Here is a 14,941-nt window from a genome sequence, read left to right as displayed (position 1 = left end):
CCCCATTTAACACCTTTAGAATGAATTGGAATGTTGACTGTGAGCCAGGCATCAGTGCCTGAATGTCTCACAAATGATCTTTTGGCACAAATTCTCACAGACACAATTGAAAATCTTATAGAAAGCCTTTCCAAAAGACTGGAGGTTGTTATAGCCACAAGGAGAGGGAGAAAACTGTGGTGTTAAATTATAACCAAGTGACTGCAATATGGCACGTTGTGTTTATTTTACACACTGTTTTGAAATTAGTGTTTTTTTGTTATGTAATTTGTGACCCAAGTATTATACATAAGGTTCTATCTGGATGAAAAAATGAATGGCAGATAGAACCGTATAAGACTATGGTCACATATTAATTACTTTATTTTAATTATGTATTTTCTTCTAATTGTTCATAAACTTTTGCTTTAACTTATTATTATGACATCTAATTAGTTCCATTTAACACGATGCACAGTTTTGTTTAATGTTGCACAACGAGATAGAAAAAAAAAAAAAAAAAAAAAAAAAAAAAAAAAAAGAGTTTTTATACACAATATTATTTGATCTATAATCCACTTGTTACTCAGGCCTTGCTGGGAAAGCTGAAGTTCATGATGTTTTGGGGCGTGGGCTTATTATATGCATATTCATGAAAGAGCGGCGTGGCCTAATTAAATATTCATGAAGAAGTGGTGACTCAGGCGCCTCGGGCTAATTGAATATTCATGAGGGAATGCTGACACAGGCGCTGTGGAAGAAAGTTGAGTTTACAAAGTTTCTGCCGCCCGGGAGAAACTAGCACTGGATATAGGAAGGTCGGCTGAGGGTAGAAAAAGAAAAAGTTACCTCGAAACTTTTTAACAGCTCGGGAACCAAATGAGATGTTTTTTTTTGTAAACTTTCGTTAACTTTGCTGGGCTAAAATAGAAATAATAAGAACTAGTACCGGAGGCCTGAACGAGCAATTTTATACGAAAAAAAAAACCCGGGCCTCGTTTTAGAAGATTTCATCCGTTTGTTTTTTTGTAACGAGCAAACCGTTATTTCGTTATTAATTTGTTAAGTCACCAAACAAACAACAAAAATGAGCACCAACCCAGTTCAACCTTTACCGGGCCAGCAAGTGATCCATGTCGCCAAGGACCCCGACACGGACCTCGAGGCGCTCTTTAACGCCGTCTTGAACCCGCGGCCGAGCTCCTGGAGGAAAAAACACCTGCCCGAGTCGTTCTTCAAGGAGCCCGACTCCGGTTCGCACTCGCGCCAGTCCAGCACGGACTCAGGCAGCCAGCAGCCACCGAGGCTCCCACCGCAGCACGTGCGCTCTCATTCTTCCCCCGCGTCACTGCAGCTCAGACCCGGAGCGCTCGCGGCCGCCTCCGCCGCCGTCACCGCGAGCCCCGTGCAGCACGCGCACAGCCGCCACCAGTCCTTCGATGTCACCGACGAGCTGCCGCTGCCGCCCGGATGGGAGATGGCGTACACGTCCACCGGCCAGAAGTACTTTCTCAAGTGAGTGTCACTGTTGCTCTGATCCGTGATGCGGCATCGCCGGGTTCGGCCTGTTGCGCGCGGCTTCACTGGGATTTATGAGAAATGATAGACCTCCCGCGAGTGAAGCGCACTGATTTACACTCTCTATATGAAAGGAGCTAGAAAAAGAGCTACAATTAATGATTGCATAAACACTGATGGCTCTTTAAACACTTTCTATGTTCGTGCCACAGAAAAGTGCAGGATCTGTTTCCACCATAAATATTTACATTTATAAGGTGGTCAGAAATGAATTAAATAAAATGTTATTAAATGTAGATGAGTAAATTTACTGTGGCACCAACAAAAACACCAACACCAAGTTCTATCACAATGAAAAAAAACGACTTTTTTCTCCTCCGCACTGTATTTATTTACTTGCTGCCATGAAGGAGTGCAGGATCTTTACATTATGAGGAAGGTGGTAGGGAAATGATTAGTAAATTTTCTGTCACAACAACTAAAAAAGTTATTTAAGTGAACAAAGCAAAAAGCCTGATATGGTATCACTTGAAAGAAACTTTTCTGGAACCTTTCTTTTTATTTTTACTTAAAAAAAAAAAAAACGGTTTTAAATGTTGTGATGATTCTAGCACACAGTTAAGTTTATTTTAGGTTTGATTTTATTTCTATATGTATATACACAACACAAATTGACAGGCTCTCAACCTACACTTAAGCTATATCTCTCGTCCTTAACAGAATGTCTATATGATACTATAAATAATCAGGCAAAACATTATATAGGTCATAGGGTACAACAGCTCGGTTGTGTTTCTTAGGAAACTGTGTTTATATCATTTTCACACACCCATTAACTTTATTGTTGGATCGCTGCTGGGGTACTCTTGGTTAAAGTTAGTCGTTAACAAGAATGGGACACCTTATGCAGGACTGGTTTCGTTTTACGTCCTGTTCCTGACCTGAGGTTTCACTGTTCTGCGTTCAGGTACACTGGATCAAGGTGAGTGTGCAGGAAACATTTTTATCAGAGTGTGGGTCAGAAAAATGAAGAAGTGATTTCCTTCTTTTCAGTTGCGTGTGCTACACTTTTCACAGTGAATCCATTATCAAGACTCACCTTGATCATGTGATAAGGATGACTCTCTTGACTATCTTGAGATGTGCCTAAAGTGAAACACAAGTCTGGCTCTGTGTACATAAGTGTTTTGAACAGGCTGTGTTTAGGAATGAAGGGGGGGGGGGTGTCAGCACATCTTTTCTTCCCAGGCCCTGAGGACGTGGTAGTTATCTCAGTCTGTAGAAAGTCGATAAGTCACTCAGGCTGTGTTCAGCTCAGCAGGGTGTTTGCTGTTGGGATGGGATTTGTAAACTGAGAAGCTCCACCTATAACGCACCCACAGCTTGTATCGGGGTGACAAAAGAATAAGATTAGGGCACTCGAATTTAACTAGTGAGCCTAAATCAGTGACTTGTAAAACGTAGTCTGTGGTCTGATTTTACTTTATTTGTTTCTTCAAAGTAGTTTTGTTACAGTGGTGAAAATCACAATTACCACAATTGTATTTATTATATCAGTAGCAACCAGGATTACTACTTTAATATATCATAAAGCCATATATGTACTACATCAGTTGCTAATCTTTAATCTGTTATTTTTATGCTTCCATAAACTCATCTGACTCCAGTTAGACAGTTTAGTGGTATTAAATATTTTTGGTTATGACCTGTATTTTCACACAAACTCAGACATTATATCATAGATGTTAGTCTATAGCATGTGCATTGCATATCTCTCAAAAGGGCATCTGGTAATTAAGTCTATGGGCAAACCCCCAAAAAAGTGTCCCACTCAGCTGCTCATTACTGCTAACAGGGTAGTCCTGAAATGCAAATTTTCTGTATAATAGACTACATTCTGACACCGGATTATCAGGACGTCACTGTTTCCATATTGAATTTGACCCCCGGAGTTATGGTACGTGGGGGGGGCCCAAAGAAACTATTGAGGTCTGGACTTTGGTATATACGTTGTTAGTTGGTATGGCCAAGGTAGCAATACTGGATGGTAATACCATACTTTGGATTTTTTGGTTTGCTCTGGGACACCTCCCAAAGTCTGCTTTGTCCGGAAGTAAGACTTTGACTCAGATGCGGGAATGGCCTCGATGTGGTCATCTTCCTGCTTCTCTCCTCCTCCTCTTTCCAAACTGACTTGTTGCATTTTAAGACGAACATGTTGGTGCCTGCCACGCATTAAGTTGGCACATCCACCATCAACAAAGCTGCAGACCTGGGCTTCTCTCCGCCCTGCAATTAAGCAGTCAAGAAGACAAAAGTCTGCCTGTCAGGGGTAATTAGTCTCTCAAGTAAATACCCACCCCCCACCCCACTGCACTAACCAACCAATCCCCCCGCCGTTTCTTTGGCCGGTGCCTTTTAAAGAAACTGATAATTACTTAAAATAATGGTGCTTGAATTAGTCCATGCTATTAGGTCATACTTCTTACTTCCAGCTATACAGAAAATTTATTAATTTACAATTGTCCATGATCTTATTTCCTTCAGAAGACAATCGACTATAATTAAAGAAGCAGAAAATGCCGTTGTCCCATTTTTATCCTCCGGAAGTACGTACTGTCAGTAATATGACGCGCACTCTGACAGAACGATACGACTTTGAACACCTATTATACCCTGCACACTTCCAGAAGTATCTTTCTCTTTCTCTACTGCTCTGTCATCTCCTCCGTCATTGACTCGAAAAACTGTCATCGTGCAACATCCCACATTCGCACTTCCTCACACCTCCCCAAACCTGTTTAGGTTCTGAATGTTTGTGTCCTTAAGTAATTACTAAAGTAACAGCATTAAGAAGACCAGGACAAAGGAGATCCACTAGGACAGGTTTAACAAAAGGCAATGATGGTTATGAAATCACTGCAGCTGGGTTTTCTGGTTCAGTGAGTCAGTGACAGTCAGAATTATTAGCTGCCCACAAAAACAAATCAACAAACAAAAAAAAAGACTACAGAATATTTTTTCCTCAAACTTTTTTCGTGTCGACGCAGCCTCTAATTAAGGATATTAGGAAATGCTTGGGTTCTGTAGTCGCTATCCTGTACTTTATTGTAATTTAAGTTTGAATGTAAATTGTTCTTTGCTTTATTACAACAAGTTGAGAAATAATTTTGCTTTCCCATGTTTTCAGCTTTCTCATTTGCTTTTGACCTTGTAGTTTGATAATATGCTTGAACACTTATGTTTGATAAAATACATGGCAGTAATTTATGTGGCATGCCAACATGGTTTCTGGGAGCAGAATTGATTTGTTTTTGTTGATTTCATCTGAGCAGCGTAGGGACGGGCCTCTCCGATGTCATAGCAAATGAATGGATAAGCAGGTTTGGGAACATGTGATGCAAGGTTTTCTTTGATAATGCCTATTGTGTCACCCACTTCAACTAATAACCAACATTTTTACTTAATGTGTCTCGTTATAGGCTTTTGCTATGTTTAAAGTAGTCGGAAATAGTGATTGATTTACCACTGTCTCATTTTCATCAGGACTGTTGCACTATGCACATTGGATAGAGACAATAGAATATCAATAAAGCAGGTGGAAAATGATGGAAGTAGGGCTTCTGAGAGTTTCTAATGGGACCTTGGTTTGGCTTCTATCTATGAAGTAGCCATAACAGATGTGTTTGTGGCGGCAGTCTGGATTTTTCTCATCTGTTCTGGGGGGGTTACAGGATGCTGGCCTTACTTAGCATTATATGACGAACTAAATTATAGCACTATTGCATTAAACCATTTTCAGAAAATCAGAAATTACTTTACAGTTAATGTCCTTCTATTATACAGTCAGTTGTATAAATAATGACTCAGAAACTAGCAAGCAAGAATAAAAATGCCTAAAAATTCCATTAAAGATTTCCTTCTTTTCCACTTCTGGCTTAATCCTAACACCTGAAAGCATAACAATTCAGCTGTTCTACAAACAGCATAGAATAGTTTTCTAATTATTGTCAGCTTAAAAAACACTTCAAACAGGACAGATCCTTTAAGTGTTTTTGCATAATTTTGCATCTTTATTTTTTTAAATCGAGCATTATTAAATTAATATTTTCAATTCAAGTCATAACAAGCAAAATAAATGACCATTGTTGCAACAGAACAAAACTACATCATAATGGCAAAAAATGACAAATTAACACTTTTGGTTTTCACGTCAAAGCAACTCAAGACTTTTCAGTTTGGTGTATCATTAAAACAAATACTCCTGTGGAATTTGCTGTTTTTGAAATCTACAGTTTGTTAATCTGCTTTTTAAAGGACAGTCATACCAGGGTTAAATGGAAAAAAACCAACAACAGTCTTTTTTTTTTTTTTATCAAGCTGTTCCTAATAGCTGTCCTTCTCTTTAATTATGTTTTGAATATGTTAAGCTGTAAGCAGATTTTATGACCTGCTGAAATATGTGGTATTGGGATGTATGATTGTCTTAACATGTTCCAAGGCCTAGAGTCTGTGACATGGATGGCCATGAAACTTGGTTTGTTTGGCACTGGATGGCTCAGATTTGCCCACCTTCTCCTCTGGTGATATTGGCCATTGCAAGACAAGAGGGTCTTTTGTAGCACAATTGTTTTTCTAAGTGCTTCAGTACATCACGATGGGGTGAAGTAAATTGTAATTGCATGAAAACAGTTAAACTCAAATGCCATGTGGGCAGTTATGACACCAAAGAAGGAGAACTTTTTCTAGTTCTTGGTGAAGATCTTTCGTTGTATTGAAAATGTTGATCAGTTTATTTTATTTACATGATTGATTTGTTTTGTGATTAATGATGGTTTGTTTGTGTAGAGTGTTGAGTTTCCAAAGCGTTTACTGAGCTTGACAAAGTCGACAATAACACTGTAGCTGCTGCCCACATTCACAACAGCTGATGGACCGATTTCAGAGGAGCCCCGAGCCAGGGCCTCTAGCACGCTGACGTATAATATATAGAAACAGCCTGTTATTTATGTGCTTTATGCTTTAGACGCAAGGCTTGTTTAATTCCTGACCTTTGCTGCTTCTCTAAAGTGAAAAGACTGCTTTGAGCAACAGCTCACTGTATGTCTCTTATTCAGAACCCATTGTTTTATAGTGCAAAGTTTTAATGGCGATTCGTTCTGGCTCGGGATCTCACTTGTGCCTTGTTGCCATCACTACAAACACTTTAAAAACAAAGAGACCCTTCAGAGTGACGTGTGATCCCTACCATGAAGTGTTAAACCCTGGTAGATAAGATGATCTGTTCATAATGCACTGAGGGCCAGCTTTGATTGAATTAATGTGAGCTGGGTAAGAGGGTAAAGAAGGTTTGTGTGTGTGTGTGTTTGCAGTCTGCAAATGTAGTCAGATCAGTCAATAATCGGATATGCATGAGTTTGCTTAAACGGCTGTGTAGGAGTTGGAGGTGTCGGACAGAGAGAGCTTTGTTTATGTGGCTGCTCCTGCGAATCGCACACAGCCGTGGTTTATAACTTTTAAATAAGGAAGCAGCTCTCTGGCCGCATATCAGCTCTCGGACATGGTGCTGCTGACCTTCAGCAGACGTCCCTTTACGGGAAGACAGCTGGAAGTCTTTAGCTGGAGAGAAGATGGGAGATTACTGCACACACGTACACACGTACGCGCTCGACTGCATTTCATGTGCTTTCACCTCTCTGTCAGTTTACAGACCTCAGCACAGAGCATGGAACAGACAAGTCTAAGCTCTTCCAGGAACTTTTGCTTTTGATCATTATAATGCAGTAGATGTAAACTTGGCTGTACACACCGTCTGAGTTCACCAGTAGTTTAAAAGCAGAGCCTGTTTATCTGTAGTTGCTTTTATTTTATTTAAAAAAATATTTTATTGTATTTATTTGTTTGTTTTCTCGGTTATGTCTATGTCATGTTCACTTTAAGTTGAAATGTTTCTATTTTGTTCATGAAAGTCACACTTTAGTGCGCTCAGCTGTTTTTCTCAGTGGCGCTTTCCCTCCTCCCCTTCCCTATATGCAGTTGAAAGAGACGGCTCGGTCCACAGGATATGGAACCACTCATTTCCTTTTGTTTGCCTGGATAATGGCTGGAGGGACATGGCGGCCTCTCTTTTGGGGTTTGGTGAAGTAGAAAAAAAAAAACAACAACAACAAACACGAGTCACTTCAAAGGCTGCAGTAAAAATGGGAAAAACGGACAATATGACTAACATTACCAATTTTTTTTTTTTTTTTTTTAAACATTAGGCCTTGTTTTTTGGCTTTTGTTTGACATGAAAAACAATAGTGGGCCTACACTTAATAGTGCATCACGTGTAAATAGGCCAGCCATCTGTGAAGAAGGTGGTTTGTTTGAACAGAACAGCTTTTTTGGCCATGATTCCTTTTACTGATAAACACTGATTACATTTAAAACATTGATAAATTATGTTCTGCAAAAAGTGTTGAGTTTTAGGTCTAGTAAAAATTGTGCAACATTGAAACAAGCTCAAAGATAACTTCTTGAACTATGAATGAAGCATCAAAAAGATTCCATGTGCCAGTCTTTGCCAGTCTAAATAATGTCGGGCCTTCTGTAACCTTCACAGCTGTTGAAGTAGTCAAAATCATGTAACTATCTGAAAACACTTTGCATTCTTGGGAAGCCTAAGATGTCTGTCTGGAGAATGGAGCTTGAAAAACTTGGTTTAGTATTTTTTTTTAATGTTGTATATCTTCCTCAATGTCAGTTTTCTGCACTTTTAGGGTAAGAACAGGTGTAGAAGAAGAAGAAGAAGTAGTGAGTCATACATTTTGTTTTATCTCCCATTTCATCAAATATTAGGGAGCGCTATAATTTGTAGCCTACAAGCTGCCGAATACCATCAGAAGCTGCCCTTCTATGGGATTTCCTGTAAGTGGGAGGAGAGTTAGATACAGACTCCACCCTCATCTCTCTGTCTCTGTCTCTCTCTCTCTCTCTCTCTCTCTCTCTCTCTCTCTCTCTCTCTCTCTCTCTCTCTCTCTCTCTCTCTCTGTCTCTTGCGCTGCCTATTCATGAGGTCTGGAATGTGAGCAGCAGCTATGTGGGTGTATTGTTCTCGCAGCACAGAAAAGCTCTCGGCGACCCCTCGCCTGCTTTTCTATACCGCAGGCATTTCATTCAGCACGCCGATGCGTGCGGCTGCATTTGTTTCAGAGCTGATCAGAGAGCGCGGCGCAGACAGGAGTCCATCCTGATTCACACAACTGTCACCCTGTCACGTGTGACGTGTCTCCGGCCACCGAGGACGCGCCGCTGAGGGCCAACTTGAGCATGAGCTAATGCTTATTGTCCGATCAAATAAACGCAATCATGAAGTGTGAATGCGTTCTCGAGGAGGGGCCCTGACATGCTCCTGATCTCTCTGAACCCGAACCGAGGCAGCTGCATTCCAGTCGCCACAGTGTGAGTTATGAATGGGGGTTGGCCATAAAGTCGGTGAAAAGCTGAGGATGACGGAATTCCTCGAGTTTACTGACTTTTCCAGAATCTGATTAGGCACATCATTTAACAAGCACACAACAAACTCTGTTTGATGGCATGATTTGACTGGCAGGGAACACTTAAGAATTTGACATCCCCCTCACACAGGCTGCAAGAAGACGACGCTTGACGCTATCCAAGTTACTCTTCCTCTTTATGATGACAGGACACCCCTCCTAACCGCACGTTTTAAAAATAAAACCTGTATGGCTGCATAGCTGCAATCTCTGAGTTTACGGAGCCTATTGGCCTTCTGATGCCACAGCCAGATTACCCCCCCCCACAAGGCACAGAATAGTGCCAGCTTCATCCCTAACTCAAGCCTGCAGCATTTCTTCCATAACCAGAACACTGCTAGCGTATAGGTCACTGTGCTGCTGTTGTCAGTGTAACATTTGGTGTCAGCTGGCATGGCGTCTCTGAGTGGGACGTGTCACAGCTGGTCTCCGTTATGGATAAGGCTATGTTCAGACAGGCTGCTCACATGCATTTTTTTGTCGTATCCAATTTTGAGCAGGTTTTGCAATCTGACTTTCCCCACTTTTGTATGAGGTTTCAGATACGATTTGCGTATACAACTCGGACTGACATGTTAAATTCATGTGGATTTCATGTTGAGTTTTTTTTCTTTTTCATTAGGTGCTCAGACCTCAGACGTTGTCTAACATTTAATTGTGACAACAAGAAAACCAGCATGAAGGCAGGAAATAATATTTGTATACTCAACCCCAGAAAAAAATCCAAAATCATATTGCCACCAAAAAGTGTGATTATTTATTTATTTATTTATTTATTTATTTATTTATTTATTTATTTTTTGGAGTTGAATCTCAAATAAAGTCTTATGAGCCTCATAGTGGTCACTGGGTCTAAAAGAACATATACCAAATGGCTTCCTATTCACTGTAAATCCTCACACTGGGTATACGTTGGTATTCACAATAAATGCTTGGTGCTATAGGAACACATTTGGGGTGCTGTATGATCCAGGGTTAAGATGTATGATGCTGTATGATCTCACCTTAGAAATGTAAAATGTAGATATTTTGAGCAAGAAGATATTACTATGAATCTCTAAAATAGTAATGTAATGATATATAATGATTGTTCTGCCTTCAGGTTGCTTAAGAAGGTGACAATTTTCACCTCTTGTGCCATCATGTGAATTAATATCTGCTCAGTCTGCATCAGTCTAATCTAAATTTTAATTAAGATTAAAATTGTAAATGGAATAAGGAAATTTGACAGGTCTAATCCATGGCAAAATCTCCCTGTTGGTGATGTCTAACTTTCTCACTTCTGGTGTTCTATAACATTGTTACTATAACAACCAAAAGTGATATGCAAATTCAAGTGTGACTACAGCCTAAGCAAACATCAGTTTTGGGATACTTATAAATTGCAGTGCTAATGCTCAGGGTAATAAAAAAAATGGGATTTGAGAAATAAATCAGATTTAGTGTGCTGTTGTAAAGTTTTTAGTCAGCGATCTGTCAAATTAATCAATATGCAATTTCTCTTTGTTCCATAATGTGGAATAGTGCTCTGCTGTGAAGATCAGGCCACATGAGCGGGGAAACTTTCTTTTTTTTCCTTCTGAGAAATAATTTAGAATGTAGACGGGGATACAATAAAAATATGACGCATGCAGCTGTAGAAAATTGATGTGTCCTGGAGAGGAACGTTAAAGGTAGTTTTAGCTAGAAAGTACAAATGCAAATGGGAGAAAATGCAAGTGAGTTGTTAATAATGGCAGGTTGAGTATATTAGGTGATGAATTAGCAGGGGAGAGAGCGAGGATGTGTGGGTATATGAGCAGGAGAGAGCGAGGTGGGGGACTGGCTCAGAGCCAGGGTTCATTCCCATGTCTGCTGTGGGATTATTAACAATGAGTGCTTTGTGCATGGGGGCATTAGGCTAATATCAATCCACTCTTTTTATTTGTACTTTCTCTGGATGAGAGAAAGGGGCTAGTGTGCCATCCAAAGTTAATGGGGGTTTCGTGTGAAATGCTCTTTTGTTTTACAGCCCTCACTGGATGTATTGTAGCACAATCCATAGAGCAGTGGCTTTCGGCTGGTTCTGTTTCCCTGTTGGCTAACATATGTATCTATGTATGTATGTATGTATGTATGTATGTATGTGAAAAGCCAGTGTACTTCAGGCCTAGAAACTGGCTGGTAAAAAGGCCACAAATCAGGTGTTGAATCGTGGAAAAATTTCATGAATTCTTTTTGGAGAATTTCCTAACCAGAACTAGGCTGCAGGGTACAAGGAAGGCAAGTCAAAAGCTTCACTAAAATGCACAACTCAAACGCTCAACTCACACTCTCAGCGCAAACAATGAATAACTAAAACGTTGCACTTAAATATTCAGCTCAATCACTCAGCTCAATAAAACCCTTGCTCAACTCAAATGCATAACTCCAACGCTCAACTCCAATGCATAGATCAAATGCTCAGCTGAAACAATGAATAACTGAAACATTGAGCTTAAATATTCAGATCAAACGCTCAGATCAATAAAACCCGTACTCAACTCAAATGCATAACTCAAACGCTCAGCTAAAACAATGAATAACTGAAATGCTCAGATCAAATGCTCAGATCAAATGCTCAGCTTAATGCACAACTCGCACACTCGGCTTAAACACGTCTTCGGAATTCAACTCCGGAGTCGTGTTTAATTTTTGCAGTGCTGGCTCTGGTGTTTTTTTGGAGCCTGGTGCCCAAGCGTCTTCCAGCTCCGAGGTCACTTCACAGGCAGCAGACGGTTTGCTCTTTATCTTGGAGGGAATATGTCCACATGGCCCGCAAAGCTGCTCACTCACACTGTGTTCCATGGCAGATGGAACATCTTTTTTCCCGGCCCGTCCACTAAAAGCGGCTGTCTTGGCAGCCTGGCTCAGGCCAAAGATCCCCCTGGCAGCCATTCTCTGTGGAGATTGTTGATGGATTCAGCACGCTCCTGGCACACTGGCTGAATTAAAGGTCTCAAATGCTTGCTTTTCCAGGTTTAACAGATCCAACTGCATGATCAAGTTCAGAGCCGCTGTTCCCCAGACTTGTTACTTCCAATTATGCAATATTTTAACCTTACTTTGGGACTCATTCTTTTGCTGATTTGGGCCGAATTAAATTTTGCAGTTCAAAAAGTAGCAGTTAACAATTAACTCAGCAGTGCAGAAGGCTTTTCTGTTCTCGAGGATTTAAGAGCTGTTTTTTATTTTAATGTCTGATCCAAGAATGGGCGGCTGGTAGCGCCTTGTTGTCAGGGTGATGTTGAAAATGCGGCTCAGTCTTGGCCTCTTGCAGCATGCCACAGCACCACAACATTCCTCCTTTACCCATTTAGATCCAGCTTTTCCTCAAGGTCACTCAGCCACCACACACACACGCACACACACACATAGACATACCTGGTTTGTTTTTTTGCTGCTATGCCTAATCATTGCATTGATCTGTAATCAAGCTTTTGAGAACTTTCACCTTTTTAGGTGGAAATTTGTATTTTTCGATTACACAGGCATCAGTTGCACTCTGAAAGATTAAACTGATACTACAGTAATTATTAAACCCTTTAGAATAAAAAAAAGAAGCTTTTGTATACAGTGTGTTCATTAAGAGCAAGACGGTTGTGCAAGGTTGTTGCATCACAGCTCCAAGGTGTCTGGAACTCTGGAACTTTTGAGTTTTGTGTCTTCTCCCTATGCCCACATGGGTGTCCTCCAGGTTCCCCAGTTTCCTCCCATCTCCCAAAAACATGCCAGTAGGTGAATGTGCTATGCTAAATTGCCCATTGGTGTGAATGAGAGTGTACGATGTCTGCGATGGTTCTGTCTAGAGTGTATTCCTGCCTCGTGCTCTGGATCCACAGTGACCCTGACTAAGATGCCATTATCTATGGTTTACGGATTTCTATGAGTAGATGAATTTTGGTGTCTATTAAAACCTTGTTTCTGAAATGAAATGCATGTCAGTCTGACTTCCCATGAAATTCTGACCCTCATATAGGGCATTAGAATGAATAAACAAAAAAGGTACTCATTGCTCTGTTTCTCCCACACAGAATGACGTAAAGAATAGCCTTGGTTGTATCTTTCAAGTGCCCTGTAGATGGACCTTATGGGAGTTCTCCGTGTGTGTGAAAAGAGTGCTTGGTTGAGATCAAAATCGCTGCTCTTTTTATGCCATGACACAATCTGCTTGTTGTTGGACTATAGTCATGGGTCATACTGTCTCAGAAACTGGGAAGAAGTCCAGCCTTGGAACATTATGGGTCCTAATAGGATATTTCTAAAGAAAGCTTTTGTATCAATTGTCATTGCAATGCAAGCAAGACAGGAATTGGAGACAGACTGATGTTTAGATAGTTTTAAAAATCTGATGCACTAATGTCCTAGTTTCAAGGAACAGCCATCATTAAAACTCGCCTTACTGTAATAACATAATGGCCCAAGTGTCTAATCATTTTTCATATTCTGCCGCCATGTACTTTTATTTGGTCATCAGAATTACTCTAAATTGTCTCTGACTTAAAGTTAAGCCTTTGTCAGTTTGGGATAATAAAATAGCTATTTTATTTTGTTTCTCTGAAACTCTGGAGAGCAGATTGCCTTTTGCTAGTTCATAACGTGAGGAGACTTGATACCTGTAGTGTTCAAGGAGGCTAATGAGCAGACAAAGCGCTAATGTGTGTGGGGTTTCATAACCTGAGCTTGTTTTTCTTGTTTCAGTGGGTTGGCAAGGTGAATGACAACATGGCCATTGACGCTGGGTAAAGGAGGTGTTTTTCTTTCTTGGTTTCTTTCTCTCATAAGCAACTCTTGCAAATCTGTGCCAGTTCTATAGTTAGCTTACCCATCGACAGCTGCTGCCTGGGTCTGACTGCTCTCGCCCAGCCAGTTGTCCTAACTAGTAACAAGAGGAGTCACCCACAGACCCTCTAAAACAGCTGAGGAAGATCTGACAGGGAACTGATTCAACTTTCCACTGAACCATAGAAGTATTTAGAGGTTTGGGCACACACGCACAAGAAGGTTGAATAGCTAATGTGTACTCTTCTACTACATACTTTTTCCACCTCTGAGTAGGTTTTTAGTTATTTACACTCCTTAGGGTCACACCTTAAGTCATCACCTTCCACAACAAGGCCTTTTTAAACATGTTATTCATTTAAAGCTTGAATAAACCAGCAGTTTCTTCCACAATATACAGTTGCCTGTTTTTGATGGCTAACGTTAATGATCAGGCTCGACAGCACTAGCCATAACTTGCCCTAGGCCTGGGGAAGGTTCCAAACTCATGCTCCATCTTCAGCACTGGCAGCATGGCAGCAGTAGAGATGACTATAATTAGTAGCGCATTCCACTTCCTGCCCTTTCCCTCCCTCACATTTTCAAATTCAATTAAATATTTCTAATTCCAGAATTTCCAGCTGGTGCCCCTTGCTGTGTTGCAACAATTCAGAGCATCTGAATTCGACCCCTCATGATCAGTCTTTTTAGACAGGTTCACGACGCCCTTTGCCTCAGCGTCCCTGTGCTTTGAGTTGAGTGGCTATTGTGTTAGCAACAGTGGGGGGAAAACCCCCGGTAACCTGAGAATGGCTTAATTGGGAAAGTGGATCCTCTGCTTTTTGTTCTCATTTTCAGTGGCTGTGAGAACCCTCATACCAGTGCTGTGGTGTCATTCTGGTCACTTTAGGAGAGGTGGAGAATGCCACTGGTTTAGCTAAGCCACATTACATTCGACACACTCCCTCTTTTACAATGACCGCTCATGTGAAGCACAACGGGAACCACGAAAGGGGTTTTATGACCGCCAATCTAAAAGTGAGGTGAAGGCAATGAGGGCCAAAGCACCGGAAGTTAGGATTTAAAAAATGAGTAGCCCTAACGTGCATCAATGCGTGGCACTAGAT

At 40.8% G+C, this 14,941-nt stretch overlaps 1 protein-coding gene across 3 annotated transcripts in view; it reads left to right on the top strand.

Moving 5' to 3' along the window:
• Positions 1 to 722: 722 nt before the first annotated feature.
• The window catches only part of wwtr1 (WW domain containing transcription regulator 1), a 46,091-nt gene continuing 31,872 nt past the window's right edge, over positions 723 to 14,941 (top strand). Inside the window, exon 1 of one of the 3 annotated variants that reach the window (XM_047158124.2) lies at positions 723 to 1,494. In XM_047158124.2, the coding sequence (XP_047014080.1) occupies positions 1,067 to 1,494 (428 nt within the window). In that variant the 5' untranslated portion in view covers positions 723 to 1,066. The remainder of the gene's footprint in view (positions 1,495 to 14,941) is intronic. The other 2 variants (XM_017478507.3, XM_017478508.3) reach the window with 2 other exon arrangements.

This window comes from Ictalurus punctatus, chromosome 10, assembly GCF_001660625.3.
Source record: "Ictalurus punctatus breed USDA103 chromosome 10, Coco_2.0, whole genome shotgun sequence".
Lineage (NCBI taxonomy): Eukaryota > Metazoa > Chordata > Actinopteri > Siluriformes > Ictaluridae > Ictalurus > Ictalurus punctatus.
The sequence above is the reverse complement of the archived record's forward strand: the minus strand, read 5'-3'. Positions and strand labels throughout refer to the sequence as shown.